Source organism: Leucoraja erinacea, chromosome 1 (assembly GCF_028641065.1).
Source record: "Leucoraja erinacea ecotype New England chromosome 1, Leri_hhj_1, whole genome shotgun sequence".
Classification (NCBI taxonomy): Eukaryota; Metazoa; Chordata; class Chondrichthyes; order Rajiformes; family Rajidae; genus Leucoraja; species Leucoraja erinaceus.
Window position 1 is genome coordinate 125814149 of NC_073377.1, and position 24680 is coordinate 125838828.

Genomic DNA, 24680 nt, shown 5'->3' on the forward strand with positions numbered 1-24680 from the left:
TTGGGCCCTAGCCACCTCATTAGGAATCTTTACTGAGTGACATACAATGTGCTCATTACCACTGCCACCAGCAATTCCTCCCAGATTAGGAAAACAATGCAATTTGAAAGGCTAAAGTGCAGTTTTTCTCTAACTGAGATAATAATCAGTGCAGAGGTGAAAAACGGCACATCAGAAGCCATGTTTTTAGTCTTGCAAACTGGTTCGAATCGTTATGGGAATTTTCAAATATAAACTCCCTTGTATAGCTATTTCCCTCATTTCCAGCATTGTTGTGATTAATACGTACTGGGGGGGGGGGGGGGGGGGTTGGGGATACCTTATCTTAAATGTGAACATCTCTGATACTTTGTGAAATTTTAGAAGTGTAAAAAATATAGATATTACGCCGCTTCTCTACTCAATCACTGCTCAGAATTTTGAGCCACAACAATAACCTGCTGAAGGAATTCAACAGGTCTAGCAGCATCTGCGGAGGGAAATGTCCTGTTCCAAAGTGATGACCATCCACGGATACTGTCTGACCTGCTGAGTACCTCTGGCAGTTTATTCTTTGTTCAAGGTTCCAGAATCTGCAGCCTCTTGTATCAGCACTCAGAATAAATTGAGCCATGCAGGGAAGATTTGCACTGAATATAGGATCTCTGATATAAAGTCCTATAACATCCTGAAGCTGCAGACTCCGATAGGAAACTCTATGCCGCGGAGTGTGTTTCACCGTCCCGACGTCGGAGTTTACATCATCCTGACGAGAGGGTCTGTACCTCGAGGGCCATCTATAGCGGGGGGGGGGGGGGGGGGGTCTGTGGCCCCGACCACGGATGAACGGGAGGACTGGCTGAACTTTGTTGCCTTCCACCACAGTGAAGAATGCTGTGGTGGATGTTTGTGTTAAATTTTATTTTGTATTTTGTGTTCTTTTAAGTATCGCTGCTGGCAAATTCATTTCACTGCATGTAGTGTGCATGTGACAAATAACATTGACTTTGACTTTAAAAAAAAAAACTATAATTCTGATCTTGGGTGTAAACTGCAGTAAGTGTAGCAAAGCGTAGTGTGTTATCAGGTGCTCTGGCTGCCTAAGATAACAGACGGCAGGTTCATCTTGAAGGTAAGCTGCTTCAATTGCTGTTCGCTCCTGGGAATTGGACAGCATTGCAAAGGTTGCAATTATAGCTATTCCCTTGTTACCTCAGTTGCAAATGTTTGCACAATTCAGAGTGACGTGTCAGATTACCAAGAGTCATTCGCAGGTCAAGCAAGAATGGGAAGCTATGATCAGTGCACAGATTTGTACTTCTGTACCATACCATGTATTCAGTTTCGGATTCAGATTCAACTTTAATTGTCATTGTCAGTGTACAGTACAGCGACGACAAAATGCAGTTAGCATCTCCCTGGAAGAGCGACATAGAATATGATTTCAATAAATAAATCTATTTACATGTATACAGTCATAGTGTTTTTCCTGTGGGAGGAGTGTCCGGGGGGGGGGGGGGGGTGATTGGCAGTCACCGAGGCACATTGTTGAGTAGTGTGACAGCCGCAGGGAAGAAGCTGTTCCTGGACCTGCTGGTCCGGCAATGGAGAGACCTGTAGCGCCTCCCGGATGGTAGGAGGGTAAACAGTCCATGGTTGGGGTGGGAGCAGTCCTTGGCGATGCTGAGCGCCCTTCGCAGACTAAGCTTGCTTTGGACAGACTCAATGGATGGGAGTGAGGAACTGGTGATGTGTTGGGCAATTTTCACCACCCCCTGCAGTGCTTTCCGGTCGGAGACAGAGCAGTTGCCATACCATACTGTGATACAGTTGGTAAGGATGCTCTCGATGGTGCAGCGATAGTGGTGTATGTTTGTCCATAAATAATTTATCTAGCTCACATTGTTTTGGTGGGATTTGAGTTTAAAATCTGTGTGTTGCATGTTAGGCAGCATAATTTTTATCTGCTTTAGCACCTGTTGAAGTTCTTGTGTTATCTTTTTCCACTTGTTTTACCTGGATCTATGACCGTCAGGTTGCTGTTTTGACACCAGGTTCCTAGGTTACGAGGCATATTTACCAGCTAGCCTTCACAGAAAGTCATTCCATGCTGTGGTTGCACTGGATAGTCATACAGATCTATCTTTATGCTAATACGGTTACCATCACGTTAACATTTCAGTATGATTGCTAGCCATTTGCTTTCCATTGTCCAGCTCATTCCATGTATTTCCCCATTGAACCAGGGCATATCCAGCGAGGTCATCCTTTCTTACTGCCACGCCATTCATTCTGATCTTCTCAAGCATCTGTCATTGCCCTATTTTTCTCACCCACATACTGGCTCTTGGTAGAATCGTAGTCATAGTGTCATACAGCATGGAACCAGGCCCTTCGGCCCAATGTACCTACACCGACCACCAAGCACCATCTAACCTAGTCCTACCTGCCTGCTTTTAGCCCATATTTCTCAAAATCTATCTATGTACCTGTCTAAATGTTTCTTAAACGTTACCTGCTTCAGTAGTACCTGCCTCAGTGGCACCTGCCTCAACTACTTCCTCTAGCAACTTGTTCCATACACTCTTTTGTGTGTAAAAAAAATGTTACACCTCGGGTTCCCATTAAATATTTATCTTATCTTAAACCTAGTTCCTCTGGCTCTCTATTTTCCCTACTCTGTGCAAACAACTCTGTGCGGTTAACCAATATATTCCTCTCCTGATTTTCTACACCTCTATAAGATCACCCCTCATCCTCCTGTGCACCAAGGAATAAAGCCCTCGATTCCTCATGGTAACACCATCTGCAGATAAGGTGTACGTAGACTAGTGACCTCTATTGTAGCGTCTCTTGCACTTTTATGTGCATCTGTGATGTTGTCATATTTTTCAATATCCAACTTTTCGGATTTCCAAAACTATATGCACTTGTCAGTTTTGTTTTCCCCTTCAACTGAGCCAGATTTCCTCAGCATCGTTTTCAGTCTTAAACTGAACTTCCAACCTCCATTCCTCCTTTACTGAATTACTTCCACCTACTCTATGGGCCCCCCCCCCCCAAATCAGGCTCCAAACTCTTCCTATAACTGAGGCTTGGCATGGATCTTCTCAACTTTAACTTTTTTTTTTTTTTTTAGCTTTTCCATCAGCTGCCTTGGCCTCAAATTACTTGTCATTGGCCCAAATATTTGGCCTCTTTTACTCTTCCTTCCTCCTTTACGATCCTCTGTAATTATCACCTATTTTATCAACCTTTTGCCCATCCCTCCGAATACCAACCCCTGATTTAGTGTCTGTTTATTCTATGGGTGGCATTTTTGCAATGAGGTACATTAAGCAAACAATTTAATGTAATTAATTTTTTTAGGGATCAGCTTTGGCAGCTAATTTGTGCACAGTGCGCTCTTGAAAAAGATTAAATGATTAATTAGCTGATTAATTGTCAGTTGATCAGGCTGATTTTCATGCTATTAGATTTGGAGGGAATGAAGACCCAAGCAATGGGACGATATGATCGTGAAAGCTTTTAGATCAGATTAGATCAGATATATCCCAGTACACTCTGGGAAGCTAGAGAGGAAATTGCAGGAGTCTTCGTTGAGATTTATGAGTGGTTAAATACAGGCAAGGTGCTGGAAGACTGGAGGGAGGCAAATGTTGTGCCTCTTTTCATGAAGGCTGCAGGGAAAAGGCTGGAAAGTGCAGGTTGGTAAGCTTAACATCTGTGATCAGAAAGTTACTAGAGAGTATTCTGAAGGATAGGATATAAATGTATTTAGATGGATAAGGGCTTATTAGGGTTAGTCAACATGGTTTTGTATGTGGGAGGTCGTGTCTCACGAGTTTTTTTGAACATGTAACCAAAAAGGTTGTTGAAGGCAGTGCTGTAGACGTTGTATACATGGGATTTAGTGAGGCATTTGACAAGGTTCTGCATGATAGGTTGGATCCCATGGAGATCAAGGAGAGAGAGCTGAATGGATAGAAAATTGACTTCATGGAAGGAAGCAGAGGGTGATGGTTGCTTTTCGGACTGGAGGCCTGTGATTAGTGATGTGCCTCGGGGTTCGGTGCTGGGCACGTTATTGTTTGTTCATCTATGGCAATGATTTGGATTGAAGGTACATGGCATGGTTAGCAAGTTTGCAGATGACACAAAAGTAGGTGGTATTGTAGATAGTGAAGATGGTTGTCAAAAAAAATGCAGCATGATCTTGATCAGTTGGGCAGGTGTGCTGAGGAAAGGTTGATGGGATTTAATACAGAGAAATGTGAGGTGTTGCATTTTGGGAGCACTAGCATGTGCAGAGCCTACACTGAAAGGTAGGGCTCTGAGGAAGGTTAAAGCGCAGAGGGATCTAGGAGTATATAGGTACATAGAATGTTGGAAGTGGCATCATAGGTAGATAGGGTGGCCAAAAAGGCTTTTGACACATTGGCCTTCATCAGTCGGAGCATTGAATGTAGATGCTGCATGTCCCGCTGAGTTACTCGAGCTTTTTGTGTCTATCTTCTTTGAATGTAAAGTTGGGCGGTTATGTTACATTGTATAAGACATTCGTGAGGCTGCATTTAGAGTGTTGTGTTCATCGGGCCGTCCGTAGCGGCGACTGCGGAGGGTTCATGGCCCCAACCACGGTGAACAAAGGAGGAAGATTGACTGAACATATTGCCTTCCATCACAGTGAAGAATGTTGACTCCATTATGGTGGATGTTTATGTTAAATTCTGTTGTGTATTTTGCTAGTTTTGATTGTATGGCTGCATGGTAACTCATTTCACTGTACCTTAATTGGTGTATGTGACAAATAAATGTCAATTTGAACATGAACCATGTTATAGGAAAGATGTTGTCAAGCTGGAAAGGGTACAGAGAAGATTTACAAGGATGTTGCCAGTTCTCAAGGGTCTGAGCAAAAGGGTGAGGTTGAGCAGGCGAGGACTCTATTCCTTGGAGTGCAGGAGGATGAGGGGTGATCTTAGAGGTGTGTAAAATCATGAGAGGAATAGATCGGATTGGCGCATGATATCTCTTGTCCAGAGTAGGGGAATCGAGAACCAGCGAATATGGGTTTAAGGTGAGGGGGGGGAAGATTTAATAGGAATACGAGGGGTAACATCTTCACATAAAGGCTGGTAGGTTTATGGAATGAGCTGCCAGAGGAGGTAGTTGAGGCAGGTACTATCGCAACATTTAAGAAACATTTAGATATAGATAGGTACGTGGATAGGACAGGTCTAGACGGATTTGGGCCAAACGCAAGCAGATGGGATGAGTGTAGATGGGACATGTTGGCCGGTGCGGGCATGTTGGGCCGAAGAGCCTGTATCCATACCTCTATGACTCTTATCTATTTATCTGAACTGCAGTTTGGTATCATATTCAAAACTTGCCATCTGAAACATTGCATTTGTTGACTTGGCATCTAGCAAATGCTGGAGTGACAGTTGGATCCATAAGGTTTTGATTTATTTGGTTAAGCTGACCTCGGAGTGAATAGAAACGAGCAAGAGGAAAACAAGGCAAAATCTATTGCCAAAGTGTGCAGTGGATGCTTCTGAAAATAATGTAAGGGTACAGGTCAAACTCCAGTCTTGTTGGAACATTCATCTTTGGGGAACTCCTTCCTTGGAATTTAAAATACCTTTGTATTTTCACCATTAAGTTTATAGTCAGTGATGGAAATAAAATGTTAATCTACTTTGGAAATGTAATCTATTCTACTAATAGTACCCAATATTTTTAATGTCATTGGTTGAATTTAAAGGTTAGATTCCATATTAGACCCTTCCAAAGTTTCAGAAGGACAACTTGGATACCTGTTTTTGTAGTGCTCCCCTCCAACAAAAATGTTAAAAATAATCTATATTTTAATCTTGACCCTGGTAATATATATTGCTGTATTGAATAACCACATCAGAAATTGGAGTCATTTCAAAAGCAATAGCTGCCCGCAAATTTATTTCTGGTTTTCCTTGCTTTTGGAAGTATGTCATCTAACTGGAGAGTGCATAAAAGATAAGAACATTTAATATAATGTTACTGGGTCTGGAAGGTTTAGACTATGAGAGGTTGGGTAGATGTTTTAGCCGGTAGCATAGGAGGCTGAGGAGAGACTTTATCAAAGTTTCAAAAATCATAAGGTGGCCTAGTTAAGGTGAATAACCATTGTATTTTCTCCAGGGTAGAGGTGTAAAAGACTAGACGGCATAGATTTAAAGTAAGATTGAAAAGGTGGCTGAGGGACAACTTTTTCATACGGGGGTGGTGCGTATATGTAACGAGCTGCCAGAAGAAGTGATCGAGGCGGAACATGTAATGATACATGGACAGTAACATGGATGGGAAAGGATATGGGCCAGGCACTGGTAATTGGATTGAGCTTGGTTAATCAACCTCGTTGGCGCAGACAAGTTGAGCTGAAGAGCCTGTTTTAGACAATAAACAATAGGTGCAGGAGTAGGCCATTCGGCCCTTCGAGCCAGCACCGCCATTCAATGTGATCATGGCTGATCATCCACAATCAGTACCCCGTTCCTGCCTTCTCCCCATATCCCCTGACTCTGCTATTTTTAAGAGCCCTATCTGGTTCCCTCTTGAAGGCATCCAGAGAACCTGCCACCACCGCCCTCTGCGGCAGAGAATTCCACAGACTCACCACTCTCTGTGAGAAAAAGTGTTTCCTCGTCTCTGTTCTAAATGGTTTACTCCTTATTTTTAAACTGTGGCCCCTAGCTCTGGACTCCCCCAGCATTGGGAACATGTTTCCTGCCTCTAGCATGTCCAAGCCCTTAACAATCTAGTCTGTTTCAATGAAATCTCCTCTCATCCTTCTAAACTCCAGAGTGTACAAGTCCAGCTGCTCCATTCTCTCAGCATATGACAGTCCCGCCATCCCGGGAATTAACCTTGTAAACCTATGTTGCACTCCCTCAATAGCAAGAATGTCCTTCCTCAAATTAGGGGACCAAAACTGCACACAATACTCCAGGTGTGGTCTCACTAGGGCTCTGTACAACTGCACAAGGACCTCTTTGCTCCTATATTCGATTCCTCTTGTTATAAAGGCCAACATGCCATTCGCTTTCTTCACTGCCTGCTGTACCTGCATGCTTACTTTCATAGACTGATGTACAAGAACCCCCAGATCCTGTTGTACTTCCCCTTTTCCCAACTTGACGCCATTTAGATAGTAATCTGCCTTCCTGTTTTTGCTACCAAAGTGGATAACCTCACATTTATCCGCATTAAACTTCAACTGCCATGCATCTGCCCACTCCCCCAACCTGTCCAAGTCACCGTGCATTCTCATAGCATCCTCCTCACAGTTCACACTGCGCCCAGCTTTGTGTCAAATGTAAATTTGCTAATGTTACTTTGAATTCCTTCATCCAAATCATTGATGTATATTGTAAATAGCTGCGGTCCCAGCTCCAAGCCTTGCGGTACCCCACTAGTCACTGCCTGCCATTCTGAAAGGAACCCATTAATCCCTACTCTTTGTTTCCTGTCTGCAAACCACTTCTCTATCCATGCCAGCACTCTACCCCCAATACCATGTGCCCTAAATTTGCCCACTAATCTCCTATGTGGGACCTTATCAAATGCTTTCTCAAAGTCCAGGTACACTACATCCACTGACTCTCCCTTGTCCATTTTCCGAGTTACGTCCTCAAAAAATTCCAGAAGATTAGTCAAGTATGATTTCCCCTTCTTAAATCTATGCTGACTCTGACCGATCCTGTTACTTTTCTGTTTGCTACCAAGACCTCATAAATGAATGAGTGAATGAATAAATTTATTGGCCAAGTATTCACATACAAGGAATTTGCTTTTGTGCTCCACCCGCAAGTGACATACAGTGACAGTTAGGAATGATACATAAAACATTAAACATTAATAATAAAACATTATCGATTAAACATGTAATTAAAAAAAATACCAGAGCAAAATGAGGCTACAGATTTTTGGTTATTGAGTAGAGCTACTACTCGTGGAATAAAAATGTTTTTATGTCTGACTGTGGCAGCTTTGAGAGTCTGGAGTCGCCTTCCAGAGGGAAGTGATTCAAAGAGTTTGTGGCCAGGGTGATAGAGGTTAGAGATGATCTTACCTGCTCACTTTCTGGACCTTGCAGTGTACAGTTCATCAATCTACATCCTCTTCATCATCTACATCCTCCCCCTTGGTCAGATACTCTGCCACTTCAACCTGGACTTCCACTGTTACGCTGATGACACCCAGATCTACCTCGGCACCAAATCCCCCCACAACACCTCCCCCTCTCCCATATCAACTCCTGTTTGTCAGCTATAAAAACCTGGATGCAACATAATTTCCTCAAACTCAACAGCGATAAGACAGAATTCCTCCTCATAGGCTCCAAAGCCACACTCAGCAAAATCAATAACCCCGCTCTCACCATCGACGGCACCACTGTCTCCCCATGTCCCCAGGCCCGCAACCTTGGCGTGATCTTTGATTCCACCCTCTCCCTTGAGCCTCACATCCGCCATGTCATTAAAACCTCCTTCTTTCATCTTCGCAACATTGCCAAACTCAGACCCTCTCTCACACCTCCCGCTGCTGAAAGACTCATCCATGCCTTCATCTCCTCCCGACTGGACTACTGCAACTCACTTCTCCTTGGCATCAGCTCCACCTACATCAACCGACTCCAACTGGTCCAGAACGCAGCCGCCCGACTCATTACCCACACCAAATCCTGGCATTGCATCACGCCAGTCCTCAAACAACTTCACTGGCTTCCCATCTCCCACCGGATCAACTACAAAATCCTGATCCTCGCCTACAAAGCCCTCCACCATCTGGCCCCTCATATCTCACTGACCTCCTCTCCCCTAACCACCCCTCACGGTCCCTCAGATCCACATCAGCCGGTCTCCTCTCCATCCACAAGTCCAACCTCCGCAGTTTTGGGGACAGAGCCTTCTCCAGGGCAGCTCCCAGGCTCTGGAATTCCCTCCCCCAACTAATCCGCAATTTCGTGTCCCTCACCATCTTCCAGCCCCGCCTCAAGACCCATCTCTTCACCTCTGCCTATCCTTAGCCCCACGTCCCCCTCCCTTTTCATCTGTGCATTAATTGCCTCCTATTGTGTTTTGTATTGAATTCTGTTTTTACTTTGTGTACTAGTCATGTCTCAACTATTTATTTCATTCCCCTTACATGTTTTTCCTCTACCTGCTAAATTTTTGTAAGGTGTCCTTGAGACTCTTGAAAGGCGCCCATAAATAAAATTTATTATTATTATTATCAATGGAGGGACGTTTGCAGCCAATAACCTTCTCCGCTGATCGGACAATTCGCTGCAGCCTCCAGGTGTCGTGCTTGGTGGCTGAGCCAAACCAGACCATGATGGAGAAGGTGAGGACAGACTCTAAGATGGCCGTATAGAATTGGATCATCATTGCCTGTGGCAGATTGTGCTTCCTCAGCTGCCGCAGGAAGTACATCATCTGTTGTGCCTTTTTGACTGGAGTCGATGGTGGCTCCCCCCATTTAAGGTCCTTGAAGATGATGGTTCCCAGGAACTTAAAAAACTCCACAGCTGTGACTGTGGTGTTGTTGATGGTGAGTGGGGTGAGAGGAGGGGGAGATCTCCTAAAGTCTACAATCAGTTCCACTGTCTTGAGAGCATTGAGCTCCAGGCTTTTGCGATGGCACCAGGACGCCAGCTGTGTCACTTCCTGTCTGTAGGCAGATTCCTCCCCATCCTGGATCAGTCCAATCAGGGTTGTCATCTGCAAACTTGATAAAGTGATGAACCCTACCAGCAAACACCCGGCGATGACACAGGCTAAACACCCGATGCCAGTTAGACAATTTGAAAGGAAGTTAGTGTGTTAATTAATTTATTGTGTGGCTTTCTTGTGGCTTCTGCCAGTCAATGTGGAGATGATCACTTGGCATGTCACTTTTAGTGCTTGAGAGAGTGCACTGAAACATTTGATAGATGCCTGTAAATTGCATGTTCAAAGTCGAGGGATAATATACCAGGCAACTTATGAAGTTTAGTCATTGGACAGAGTTTGCATATGGCATTTAATAATAAGAAATAAATGTAGATAACTAAATCATTATGCATTTTCTTTTTTAATGACTCGTAGATTCAAGCAGATTTAACAGGGCTTGGATTTGGGTAACACTATTCGGGCCCACCACCGGTTTTCTGGCACTTTTCTTCCAGAGCCTTTCTAGACTATCTGTTTTGCCAGACCACCAGAGATCATGACCTCCAAGCGTAGTCTAATGGACTGCCTAGGCTGCTGGAGGACCGAGATACCGGCCTGGATATGGAGATGGATCTACCGGCTCTGGCTGGGCGGGCATTCAAGAGCCCTGGCAGCAGGGGACAATTTCGACCCATCAATCAGCCATGGAAGTCGGCTGTGGGTGCCGATCTGCCGACCCTGGCCGGGCCGAAGTTCTAGAGCTCCAGCTGCAGGGGGCAAATTCGACCCGCCAATCGGCCACAGATGTTCCAATAAGGTCAAGATCGGTCGCTTCACCCAGCCGAGGCGCCACTTTTTTGGGGCTACCTACTGGGGGTGATTTCAAGTGCACTCTCATAATTCTGACTGGATTAAATGAGGTCCACCACCAGTTGTCAGAAAATTGGTGGTGGACATATTTCTGCAGTTCCTTGCGTCTCCTGCCTTAGATTCATACAGCATGAAAACAGGCCCTTCGGCCAAATTCGTCCATGCCAACATGATGCCCCATGCAAAATCGGTGATGGACGTGTACCAGTGTGCCACTACTGCTTCCTACATAGAGATATAGAGTGGTACAGCTTTGAAACACGCCCTTCGACCCAACATGTCCCAGTTACACTAGTAGCACTTGCCCACCACGTTTGGCCCATATCCCTCTCAACCTGTCCTATCCATGTACCTGTCTTAACTGCTTCATAAATGTTGGGGTAGTCCCTGCTTCGACTACTTCTGGCAGCTTGTTCCATACCCCCACCACCACCCTTTGTGTGAAAAAGTTATCCTTCAGATTCCTGGTAATTTTTTTTTTTCCCATGACTTTAACCTATGTCCTCGATTCACCTCCTCTGGGCAAGAGACTCTGTGCATCTACCCGGTCTATTTCTCTCATGATTTTATACACCTCTACAAGACCACCCCACATCCTCACCCCGCTCCAAGGAATAGAGTCGCAGCCCTCTCCCTATAGCTCAGACCTCTAGTGCTGGCAACATCCTCGTAAATCTTCTCCGTACCCTTTCCAGCTTGACACCGTCTTTCCAATAACATGATGCCCAGAACAGAACACAATATTCTAAATGTGGCCTCGCCAACGTCTTATACAACTGCAACATGACCTCACAACTTCTATACTCAGTACTATGACAGATGTGACTACCATCACATGCTAGTCTCCCTCTCTCACTTGTGAGCGTTGTTAAGCACTAGATTTCACACCGACTGGGATACCGAGCTAGCAGAATTTGTAACCAATATTTTCTCTCATTGGAAGATTCATTTTGGTAATTTTTTTCAATTTGTGCTTTAAAAATTTAAGGACATTATAAAAAAATAAATTAAAAAAAAAGTTCTCCACGCTCAGAACTCAGTTTCACCCGATGATTTTGTAATGACGAGACGGAGTATATAAAGGAGAGAGAGAGACAGCTCAGCAGCATAGCATCATGACACCCCTTGGTTATCACTCTTGAATGGACCTCTCGTATGTTGGAGATGAGCTTACGGACCAACCATTCTACCTGATTGAAGCCCTTGTATTTTATTTTGCCTGCACTTCCTCTGCAGATAGCTGTAACACTATTCTGCATTTTGTTTTCTCTTTTGCTCTACTTAATGTACTCGTGTATGGAACAGTTTGCCTGGATAACATGTAAAACAAAGATTTTCACTATATCTCGTTATACGTGGCAATAATAACCAAGCTCCAAAACTTTACGCTTTATAATATGATAATGGTTGGGGTTTTGTCCTTTGTGTGCCTCAGTTGCCCAGTGGAACTGTTATGGTTCTCCCAGCGCACACGCACACATAATCACACTCGCGCAGCCCCCCCTTCCCATCTTCCTTCGCTGCTTGCAGTAAGAGCGAGTTCAACGTAGTTAATTGCAGGAAATAATCCAAGACCGAGGGTGCCTTAGTCCCTTTTTCCCATTAATTTATTTATATTTACTACACAGTTTCATTTCTAATAAAAATGGGAACTGTCTTAAAGTGAGAGTTAGCAGGTTCAAGTGAATGCACGGATCTTGCGTGCATGAGAAAATGAGCCACAGTAGATTTTAAGACATGAATCTTCTGACCAGGCGAGGTGATTACTACTGATGAGCCCACCTACAAATTAACTGAGATAGAGGTTTCATAAGTTTGAAACCTCCCCCACGGTGCAAGTATGTGGCTGTACTCTCATGGAATGTTATGTCGCCTTGGGTGCTGTCATATTCAGCTTCCCTGTGGTGAGCCCAGTTATGCAGCCTGCCTGTGTTCAGCATTTGTCAACAAGCCTAGACAAATGTCCTTATTAAGATTTTATTGTGGAGCAACTTAGTCCAAGAGCTAGATTTAGCCAGGTAACAAAGAATAAGTCCAAAAAATGCAATCATTTAGAACTGCTGTTGGTTTCTCAGTAATAAGGGCCATTTGTAAGTTACTACAGTTCCAGAAATTATTTGGAATCTGATTTATTTTGAGCATCCCATTTATATGTATTTGCATCGGGCAGAAAAAAAATGGTGGTGCACTTAACCACCAAAATGGTGATACTTAACATTTCTCTCCCACTTAATCAATTTTTAAAATGGCCAGAAGAAAATTTAGAATTTGAGTAAAAATGATGCACAACCATTGAGGTTGAAAATAGTTGCAAATAGTGGACGGGGGTCTTGGCTTAGTTCATTTTTCAGATAGTGAAGCAATGACACAAGTTATTCTCGAGGTCACATTGCTAACAATAGTGGAATAATTCAACCGCTATCCTTGTTAAGTGAATTAAATTGGCCTTTTTCATTAGTTACCAGAATATAGACCTTGCACAACAGGGGGTATCCTAAATGAAATGATATCTGATGTAATAATAATAATAATACATTTTATTTATGGGCGCCTTTCAAGAGTCTCAAGGACACCTTACAAACATTTAGCAAGTAGAGGAAAAACATGTAAGCGGAATGAAATAAATAGTAGAGACATGACTAGTACACAAATTAAAGACAGAATTCAATTCAAAACACAATATGAGGCAATTCAAGCACAGATGAAAAGGGAGGGGGACGTGGGGCTAAGGATAGGTAGAGGTGTAGAGATGGGTCTTGAGGCGGGACTGGAAGATGTACTGCTATTGAACCCCGGGTGGCCTATATTCGAGCTACTATGTGTACTATGGGCTTGCTACTAGCCTCTGGAGACTTTAACAGAGATAGTAAATTGTAGTTCCAGGCCCATTGCTTGTCTCAGTTACTCTAGTTGCCTGGCATCCCTTTCCACCAAGTCTGTCGTACAGACGTATAATCTCTTCATGGATCAGCATCATTCCTTTACAGCACCAAAGGAAATCTTTTGAAGGAATTGTCCAATTTGTCCCAGTCTCTTGCTCATTCTGCATAGTCTTGTATAAGGTAGACACAAAATGCTGGAGTAACTCAGTGAGACAGGCAGCATTTTTGGAGAGAAGAATGGGTGACGTTTCGTGTGGAGACCCTTCTTCAGACTGATGTCAGGGGGAGTGGGCGGTACAGAGATAAGATGTATTCGGAGACAGTAAGACTGGTGGGACGAAGGGGGAGGGGATGGAGAGAGAGAGGGAAAGCAGGGGCTACTTGAAGTTAGAGTAATCAATGTGCATACTCCTGGGGTGTAAGCTACCCAAGCAAAAGATGAGGTGCTGTTCCTCCAATTGTATTTTCACGTATTTACCCAATTATTCTCTGAAAGCTGCCATTAAATTTCGTTCTGCCTCCCTTGAAGGCTGTACATACCGTTTCAAACTAAGATGCCCAGTTTAAAAATATTCTAAACCTTCCAATATGTAAATTTATACATATGTCACCTGTATAGATCCTTACTAGATGTTTTATTTTGTAAGTTGAGATATCTGGTGACAATACTGCCCATAGCTACTAATATTTTTACCTCCGGGGAATTGGATTGAAGTTGCTCACTGCCCACCTGACTTTCATAAACCATCCTTGCCTTGAAACACTTAATTCATCCCAGGATTTATTGCCACACTCTCTTTAATTGCTTACTTATAGACCCGAGACCTTGCACAGCAAAAATAAATCATGCTAATTGTACATTACATTTTGGCTTTTCTTTTTAACTCTGATGGCAACTTTAACCTGTTTTAATTTTGCACATTAATGGCTCTAGAATGTTTTGATTTTCTCCCCCCACAACCCTTTAGAATGGTTTTCACTTACAATCCACTTGGGGATTTGGTGCAAAAGAATCACATTAATGCGATATTGAGGGAGTGTTGCGCTGTCGAAGGTATCTTTTTTCTGGATAAGATATTAAATCTAAAAGCTGTCTCTTGTCTCCAATGGATATCAAAAAACCATAACATGATTGGTAGAGGGTAGCTTTTCCCTGGTGATTATTTCCCTGCATTTTTTAATATTTGTTGAATATATTTATTTCCTTTTTTTGTACAAATGTATCTATTATTTCATTTTTTTGCTTTGATCCGATGTTCTCTGTGGCATAAATAAAATACTTGGCCTGTGGGGTTTATTGGACCGGACCGGGGGGGGGGGGGGCGGGGATAACATTGTTTTCTGCCATAATATGATCAATATGCGATGCCGAGGAATTGATCTGCTCAGTGTGTAAGGCTTGTGTAGCTTCCACAGAATGGAATGGATGTTAACTCAAATGGAACTTATTAAGTTTATCCCTTAAGTAAAAAAGAATTATATGCACATGAAATTTAGTTTAATGTACGATTATTTCATGTCATAATTGTCACACGTCATAGCAATTAGAATATGACCTGCATCCTGACTTTTTTCTATGTTGATCTTAGCTGAAGCATTCACTACTCTTTCCATTTTGGATTCTGATTACATTGGTGTGTTGCTGGCATTTCCTGTTTTTAATTCAGTAACTTGCATGGCTGTGGTTTAGTGAATGTTCACCAGAAACAAGCTGACTACTTCTTTTGAATAGTTTCTCTTAATATCCATCGTAAAACTGCAGACTTCAATTTATGTTTAATAGTGCTAGATGTAGAGGAAACTAAAGCATGCACTAGTCTTCTCTCCTGTGGTTTATAATGACCTAAAATTGTCCACAAAGTGATATTGGACACCTTCCCCAGACTAATTACTGCCTGATTTCTGAACTGTTATTCTAATATTTGAACAAAAATGCAGGAACCACCAGAGTACACCGTAATGAGGTATTTGGAAACCAGTGAACAGAATTTGTTCAGTTAAAGCACCACAGGACATCTTAGAAACATCATGTTTTCTGTGTCTTTGAATGTTTTTTAGCTTTCCTGTTGAGGATTGGTGCAATGGAACTCCACACATGGGAACAAACAGCATATAACTTTTTTTTGCTTTTACAGAGTAACTGATGAAAAGAATAAAGCGGTGATATTTTCTAGACCAAGGAAGTATATTCACTCTTCGGGATCTGAGCCACCAGAACTTGGCTATGTGGACATCCGCACACTTGCTGACAGTGTGTGTCGCTATGATCTTGATGATATGGATGTGGCCTGGCTTGAACTGCTAAATGAAGAATTCAGAGGAATGGGTATGTCTTTAATGTGCCTAATGTAAATGGATTTTGTCTCCCGTACAGCTGTATTTAAGAGCCTCTTTTACAGGAGCTTTATAAACCAGTATGTGAATGTGAGTCTTTCGCAACAACCCATGGTGATTTATAGTGGTTGATGTATTTTGGCGTGCAGTCACGGGTTAATGTAGGAATCCTAGCAGTCAGCCCAGCTCAATACAATGTGCTAACAGACCAAGTAATCTATTTTTATAACTGCTGCTGGTTGAGGTATGAGTGGTACTGAACACCAGGAGAATACCCCCTGCTTATTTCTGAATGGTGCTACGAATAAATCTCACTTTGACTGTAATTTACCTCGCTCTATCATATTAACTTAATATCCTTCCTCTGCTGGGAGCAAAGATGGGATTATCAATGACACAGTGACTGCACTTCTAAATTAGATCATTGGTCATTATATGCTTGGGAATGTTGTGAAGCATGCAAGTTTATATGGTTATGAGTTTCCATTAAAAGATACTCTTAACATCCTCAACTTTTCAAGTCATTGGAATTGAATTTGGGTTAATACCTTAGCATAATAATATGCAAGTGACACTGTTAGAGTTGAGACTTGTTTGTACAAAGTTAGCATTTATTTTATTGTATTATTGTACTAGTGGAACAGCCAATTTTGTGGTCAAATGTGCCTATTTGCCGGTGATACAGTCATGTTGTATATTTATTTGCTTTTGAAATTCTGTTTCATTGAAGACGATTAACGAAGAATGATATTCCAGGAGTGAATGCAGTGGGTAACTGCTATTAGATTATGCACTTCGGACAGGCAACTAAAAGCAATTTTCACCATCCACATGCATTTTCACAAATTGTGTTTAGATTCACAAGAAACGTATTCGTGACGTGCTATGTTAGACAATTTCACCGTGATAGTGTTTGTGTGGTTAATGCCACATGGTAAAATATGGAATCTGTTTTAGTTATTTTTGTAAAATATTAAATTTCATAATACGACTAGATATAAACCAGAATATGACTAATTTCAAATCGAGTTGTGTTTATTGTTGTATGGTGAGATACAGATGCAGTGAATATCTTGCTTGCAGCAGCTTCACAGATTACATTACACAAAACATAAATTGCACATAAATGATACATAAATGAAATTACGCAAGACTGATTAAAAGACTGCAAAAATAAGGCATTAATGCAAATCACAATTAGAAAAACAAATCCATGGAATAGATTTGTAGAGTCATACTGCAGCAAACAGCCCCTTCGACCCAACCTGCTCACGCGATCAAGATGCCCATCTACACTAGTCCCACCTGCTTGCGTTTGGGTCATATCCCTCTAAACCTCTCTGATCCATGTAACTGTCCAAAGTTTTTTTATGTTAAAGAAATGTTATAGTAGCTACCTCCTCTGACAGATTGTTCCATATATCCAACATCCTCTGTTGAAAAAGCCCGTTCTCAGTTTCCTTTTAAATCTTCCTCTCTCTCACCTTACTTAGACCTATGTTTTCTGCTTCTTGATTCCCCTACTCTGGGTCAGAGATTTTGTGCATTCACACTATCAATTCCCTTTTCATCTTATACACCTCTACTAAATTACCCTCAGCCACTGCTCTCCAAGAAATAAAGTCCTAGCCTACCCAACCTCTTCCTATATCTCATGCCCTCAACCCCTGCCAACATCTTCCTATGTCTTCCCTCAGATTCAGATTCAGATTCAGATTCAATTTAATTGTCATTGTCAGTGTACAGTACAGAGACAACGAAATGCATCCCTGCACCCTTTCCAGCTTAACAACATCCCTCCTATAGTATATGGAACACTATACTTCAAATGCAGCCTCACCACCATCTTGTACAACTGTTATATAACATCCCAACCTCTGCACTCAATACCCTGACTGATGAAGGCCAATGTACCAAAAGTCTTCATACCCAATCTACATGTGACACCATTTTCATGGAATTATGTAACTGCGCTCCTAGATCTATGCTCTATAATACACTCCAGGGCATTGTCATTCACTGTAAAGGTCCTGATTTAGTTTAACATCCCAAATGCAACACCTCACACTTATCTATTAAACTCCATGAACTATTCCTCAGCTTACTTGCCCAACTGACCAAGATCCTAATGTATTATTTGAAACTGTCTCCCTGTCTACGATACCACCCACTTCAGTGTCATCTGTAAACTTAGTAATATTGCCGTCTATATTCTCATCTAAATTGTTGATTTAAACCACAAACAGCAATGGACCCTGTGCACTGATCCCCGAGGCACACCACTGGTCACAGGCATCCAATCTGTTAAACCACCTTCCACCATCACCTTCTGCTTCCTTCCATGAAGCCAATTGTCTATCCAGTTAGCTTGCTCTTCCTGGATCCCATGTATTTCTTGCAATCTAACCTTCCAGAGCAGCCGACCATGGTTTGCTGACGCTCATGTAGACAACGTCTACAGCTTTGCCTTCATCAACCTCTTTGGTTATTTTTTCAAAAAGTTCAAGCAGAATTGTAAGACATGGTCTCTCACGCACAAAACCATGCTGACTATACCTAATCAGCCTGTCTATCAAAATACACATATATATTATCCCTCAGTATCCTCTGCAGTAACCTGCCTACCACAGATGTTCAGTTCACTGGTCTATATTTCCCAGGCTTTTGTTTGCAACCCTTCTTAAATGTGGGTTGTGTCGGTCAAGTTCACAAATCTGGTGGTTGTTCTATGACTTCAGGCTCTCTCCTCCTCCTCAATGGCGTGTGAAGAGGACTGGGGGATCCTCAATGATAAGCTCCTTGTGTAGATGCTTACGATGGTGCAGAGGGCTTTGCCCGTGGTGGACCGGGCTGAGTCCACCACTCTGCAGCCCCCTGTGTTCTTGTGCATCGGAATTGCCGTACCAGACCATCATGCAACCGGTCAAAACAGTTGTGTAGATGTGTTTGACAAGGAGCAAGTTTGAAATGTATTTTCTGTTGTAGGATGCTAGTTGATGGGGCAAATGTAAAACCACATGAAAGACTGGTGATCTTTTTACAGCAAGTGCAGTGTAGCCATATGACATTTTTGTGGAACTAGAGCTTGTTAATTAGTACTTAAGAAGGCCAAGGTGCTCCATTTTCTAACACTGTGGGGAATACAGGCTCCAGCTGCTATGCTGTGCCACAAGGAAAGATTTATTGTAAAGCAAATAAATCCTAAAAGATATTGGTGTTATGATCTGATGCACTTTCAGATTCAGATTCAATTTTAATTGTCATTGTCGGTGTACAGTACAGAGACAACGAAATGCATTTAGCATCTCCCTGGAAGAGCGACATAGCAAATGATTTGAATAAATAATAATAAGTGTCGGGGGGGGGGTGGTGATTGGCAGTCACCGAGGTACGTTGTTGAGTAGAGTGACAGCCGCCGGGAAGAAGCTGTTCCTCGACCTGCTGGTTCGGCAACGGAGAGACCTGTAGCGCCTCCCGGATGGTAGGAGGGTAAACAGTCCATGGTTGGGGTGAGAGCAGTCCTTGGCGATGCTGAGCGCCCTCCGCAGACAGCGCTTGCTTTGGACAGACTCAATGGAGGGAAGCGAGGAACCGGTGATGCGTTGGGCAATTTTCACTACCCTCTGCAATGCCTTCCGGTCGGAGACCGAGCAGTTGCCATACCATACTGTGATGCAGTTGGTAAGGATGCTCTTGATGGAGCAGCGGTAGAAGTTCACCAGGATCTGAGGAGACAGATGGACCTTCTTCAGTCTCCTCAGGAAGAAGAGACGCTGGTGAGCCTTCTTGACCAGAGTTGAGGTATTGTGGGTCCAAGAGAGGTCATCGGAGATGTTGACTCCCAGGAACCTGAAGCTAGAAACACTTTCCACCTCCGTCCCGTTAATGTGGATGGGGGTGTGCGTGCCGCCTCTGGACTTCCTGAAGTCTACAATGAGCTCCTTGGTCTTCTTGGAGTTAAGGGCCAGGTTGTTGTCAGCGCACCATGCTGCTAAGTGCTGGACCTCCTCCCTGTAGGCCAGCTCATCGTTGTTGCTGATGAGGCCAATCACCGTTGTATCATCTGCATACTTGATGGTGTTAGTACCATGTACAGGTGTGCAGTCATAGGTGAAGAGGGAGCAGAGGAGGGGGCTCAGCACACAGCCCTGTGGAATGCCGGTGTTCAGGGTGAGGGTTGATGAGGTGTGCTTGTCTAACCTAACAGACGGGTCTGTTGGTTAGAAAGTCCAGTATCCAGTTGCAGAGGGAGGGGTCGATGCCCAGGTTACCAAGTTTGGTGATCAGTTTTGATGGTATAATGGTGTTGAATGCTGAGCTGTAATCGATGAACAGCATTCTTACGTAAGTGTCTCTGTTGTCGAGGTGGGAGAGGGCGGAGTGAAGTGCCGTTGAGATGGCATCCTCCGTGCTCCTGTTCTTGCGGTATGCTAACTGATAGGAATCCAGTGTGGGGGGTAGGCAGCTTTTGAGGTGTGCCAGGACCAGCCTCTCGAAGCACTTGGTGATGATGGGGGTAAGTGCAACTGGGCGGAAGTCGTTGAGGCTTGCCGCAGTGGAGTGTTTTGGCACTGGCATGATGGAGGTGGTTTTAAGGCAAGTGGGGACAACTGCTTGGGCAAGTGACAGGTTGAAGATGTCAGTCCAGACGTCTGTCAGCTGCGCAGCACAGGCACTGAGCACGCGCCCGGGGATGCCGTCAGGGCCAGCAGCTTTACGTGCATTAGTCCTACTCAGTGCCACGTATACGTCGTAAGGGGTGAGTGTGAGGGGTTGGTGATCGGCAGGGAGCACAGCCTTGATGGCTGTGTCTAGATTGTCCCTGTCGAAGCGGCCATAGAAGTGATTAAGCTCCTCAAGGAAGGAGGCGTCGCTGGATGTGGGGGTGGTGTTGGAGGGTCTGTAGTCCTTGATGGCCTGGATGCCTTGCCACATGCGTCGGGGGTCGGAGTTGTTGTTTAAGTGCGCCTCAATCCTGAGCTTATGGCAGTGCTTGGCCTTCCTGATGCCCCTCTTCAGGTTAGCCCTGGCTGAACTGTAGGCTCGAGCATCGCCTGACCTGAAAGCGGTGTCCCGTGCTTTCAGCAGTAGCCTGACCTCGCTGTTCATCCATGGCTCCTGATTCGGGAATATGGTCACCTGTTTGAGGGAGGTGACACACACTATTGATGGTGGAGTTTATGAAGTCCAGAACAGAGGATGTGGAGGAATCAATGTCTTGTCCCTGTATTTGTTTATGTGGAAATCTGACCAATAATGGTGTTGACATTGTGTGACATTGAGCATGATAAAGTAGCACTGCTAATTGCTAACCTACTACCTGCCCCCTTGACATTGTCCGCTCTGCCCTTCTGAAGGATGTTATTACAATAGCCGGTCCCAACATTCTCGCCATCTTCAACAGTTCTCTGGCCACTGGCACTGTTCCTACCTGCTCCTACACAGCTAGCCTCTGCTGGGGGGTTCCACAAGGTTCCATCCTTGGCCCCATCTCTTCTCCCCGTATGTGCTCCCCTTAGGCCAAATCATTCAAAGGCACGGCATTTCCTTCCATTGCTATGCAGACGATACACAATGTCCCCTCAGAAATCAAGAGACATCAAGAAAGGCTTGAGAGTAAAGATGAGTTTTAAGTCTCGACCTCCCCCTGAAGCCCAAAAAACGATTAAATCTACTTAACCTTATCCGCTGCCTCGAGGAATTAAAGTGTTGGATGGCCCAGAACTTCCTCCAACTAAACGAGAGTAAGTCTGAGGTCATCCTTCTCAGCCCCTCGGACTCAATCAAAATGATAGCAGGCAGCCTTGGAAGCCTTACCCCATTACTCAAACCTCACGTCAAAAACCTTGGCGTGATATTTGACTCGGCATTGAAATTTGACAAACAAGTCAATGCCGTGGTAAAAGCTAGCTTCTTCCAGCTTCGGACGATAGCTAAAATAAAACAATTCCTCCAGTTTGATGACCTCCTAAAGATCATCCACACATTTATTTCCTCCTGCCTCGATTACTGCAACTCCCTTTACACTGGCATCAGCCAATCTTCCCTGTCCCGCCTGCAACTGGTCCAAAACGACGCAGCGAGACTCCTGACGGGCACCCGAAAAAGGGACCACATCACCCTGATTCTGGCCTCTCTCCACTGGCTCCCTGTGCGGTTCCGAATAAATTTCAAGATCCTTCTTTGTTTACAAAGCCCTTAATGGGCTTGCCCCCACCTACATCAAAAGTCTGCTTACCCACCACACCACCTCCAGGTCCCTCAGATTGGCCGACTTGGGGTTACTGAACATCCCACGGTCTAGGTATAAGCTCAGGGACGACCGCGCCTTTGCGGTTGCAGCTCCTAGAGTGTGGAACAGCATCCCTCTCCCCCTCCATCGACTCCTTTAATGCGAGACTTAAAACTCATCTTTACTCTCAAGCCTTTCTTGACGTCCTCTGAGGGAGGGCTATATGTATGTATTTATGTATGTACTTAATCTATGAACCAATGTTGTATAACGTTAGTACCTCCACCAATGTAAAGCACTTTGGCCAACGAGAGTTGTTTTTTAAAATGTGCTTTAGAAATAAAAGCGATTTGACTTGACTATCAATCCAGAGGAATATAGAAAAACATGACCAATTTTATGAAGCTAAAACCCATTTTGATGCACCAGGTTGCAAGATAATTTGGTGACTTTCCAAACTTTAAGGTGTGTGGAGAAGATTGGTGAATTGCTGATTCTTTTTTTTCCTTGTGTTTGCACTTGCTGTAGATTTGAACCTGTTGGGTCCATGCAATCACTGCATAGTATAAAATCTACATAATTTCCATGTAGAAAATTCCAAATCCTTTTCCTCTGATAACGTTATCAACAGGGAATTATGGTTCTATTCAGGAAATATTTCCATAAAATAGGGAAGCTTATTTGCCTTAATTCTTTTGTCAGAAATGTGCAGTGCAGTGCTGATACCATATAATGTCAGAGATGCAATGCCAGGTAATAAAAAAAAAAATGTTACTAGATGGCGAAGTGGCTGGTTCACAGTTAACTGTGGGACTACTGTGGTTGTTTGCTCTGGCATAGTTGCCTTGGGTCAATAGTCAATGAGTCAATTTTGCAGTTTTAAAAAAAAATTATATGCAGGATTGCGCTACTCCTGACTGTTTAAAAAAAAAAAAAAAAAAAAGCTCTGAAAGTCAAAGTGCCCAGCAACATTCAGCAAATGTGCCTATGTACCTTTACTCTCTTAACACCCTCCAAAATTGACCACTTGCTTGTATTCTGTTTTCAACAGATGTACTGGCTAATTTGCTCCTGTCATTTGGCTTCCTTTTCCCTTCACTTGCTGTGCACTTCTTGTCTCTGGGTCAGAAGGTTCCAGTCACAGCCCAGAAAATTGACAGAGATTCAGACTGATGTTGCAGCTCTCTACTGAGGGAGTGATGCAACAGTGGGGGATGAAACAATAAACCAAGTTTCTGCCTAGTCTTTCACATGCATTTAAAGATCCAATAGCACTGTTTTGAACAATCGTGGGGGACGTTATCACTGATATCCTGGATGATATTTGATTTTAGTTAACATCACTAAATCAGATTATCTGGTAATCATTTAAATGCTCTATGTGTACACAAATTGGCTGCTGCATTTCTTTCAGACAACATTGACTTTGCTTCACATTTACTCCTTAAACAGTTAAACCTTTTGGACCATTCTGTGGTCATCGTCGATGTTAAGAACATTACACGGAAATACCGTTTTTTTTCAATTCCGTGTGCGTCAAATCTTTCCTCAAAATTCAATGGTCACATCCTGCAAGAGACACAAACCCTCAACACATTTAAAAAGTACGTGACTGTGTAGTTGAAGAGTTGTAAATGAGGTATTAGTGTAAAGAAGTGTTATCAACACACTGACTTTACTTCTTTTATTCATACTGTGACATTACAGAGAGCACTAGCTATATTAAGGGTCACATGCATGCATCATCTACAGGTAGTAACACACCTCAAGTCTACGTCACAGGAACAGATCTTTCAGCTCACCATGTCCCTATTATCTATCAAACACACATCTATACAAATGCCATTCACCGACACTTGGCCTCTCACCTTCTTCGCTTTGAAATTCAAGTGCGTAGAAGGTGATAAGCCAAGATACCTCTTAAATGTTGTGTGTCTCTTGCCTCCATCTTCACCTTGGACATAAAATACAAAGTGTTGGAAGAAATCAGTGGGCTAGAAATTATTTGTGGAAGGAGATGGACAAACGACATTTTGGGTGGGACTGAAAAAGGGTCCTGACCATAAGAACACAAGGCCATAAAATATAGGGGCAGAATTTGGCCACCTGGTCATTCATTAGCATAATTGTTAAGGTACTTCGTAATAACATGCTCCTTGTGATGGGGACTGGCAGCAGTCCAGCCAAAAACTAGTTGGACACAGGTTGTGTGCTCTAGAGGTGTTTATTCTTCTGCCTACAGCTCCTTACTCCTCAGCTGACAAGGGCCTTAAATAACAACTCAGATACTTGAGGGTGGGGGTACTGATCAGCCGGGACTTCAGGACGTCGAAGGCACGTTGGTGTTGCGGGAACCAAGCCCAGGCAGTGTCCTTTTTGATGAGCTCCCTCAGGGGCCATCAGCCTCACTGAGACCCGATACCGACCCCGTGACTCGTGCCTCCCCCACCAAGACGCCGCCCTCTAGAGCTGATGTTTCGCCGTGACCTTGGGTTGCTATCAGGTGCCGCCACCTCCTCGCGTTTGATTTAAGCATTTGGCCATTTTTAACCGTCATTTAAAATTTGAAATGTTATATTTCAAGATTAGTTGGTAAATGTAGTTTTATGGTATACTAGACCAAGTGCAGACCCGTTGGGTCTGCTCCCCCAATGGTGTGATCCCCCAACCCAATATTCCACCATG

General features: G+C 43.6%; 1 protein-coding gene across 4 annotated transcripts in view; it reads left to right on the top strand.

Annotated features, from left to right (window-relative positions):
• Nucleotides 1–24680, top strand: part of LOC129701760 (protein Jade-1-like) — a 138694-nt gene that overhangs the window by 79133 nt on the left and 34881 nt on the right. For all 4 annotated transcript variants that reach the window (XM_055643193.1, XM_055643200.1, XM_055643182.1 and 1 more), the window contains one exon: nt 15565–15755. In XM_055643193.1, coding sequence (XP_055499168.1) covers nt 15565–15755 — 191 coding nt within the window. The remainder of the gene's footprint in view (nt 1–15564; nt 15756–24680) is intronic.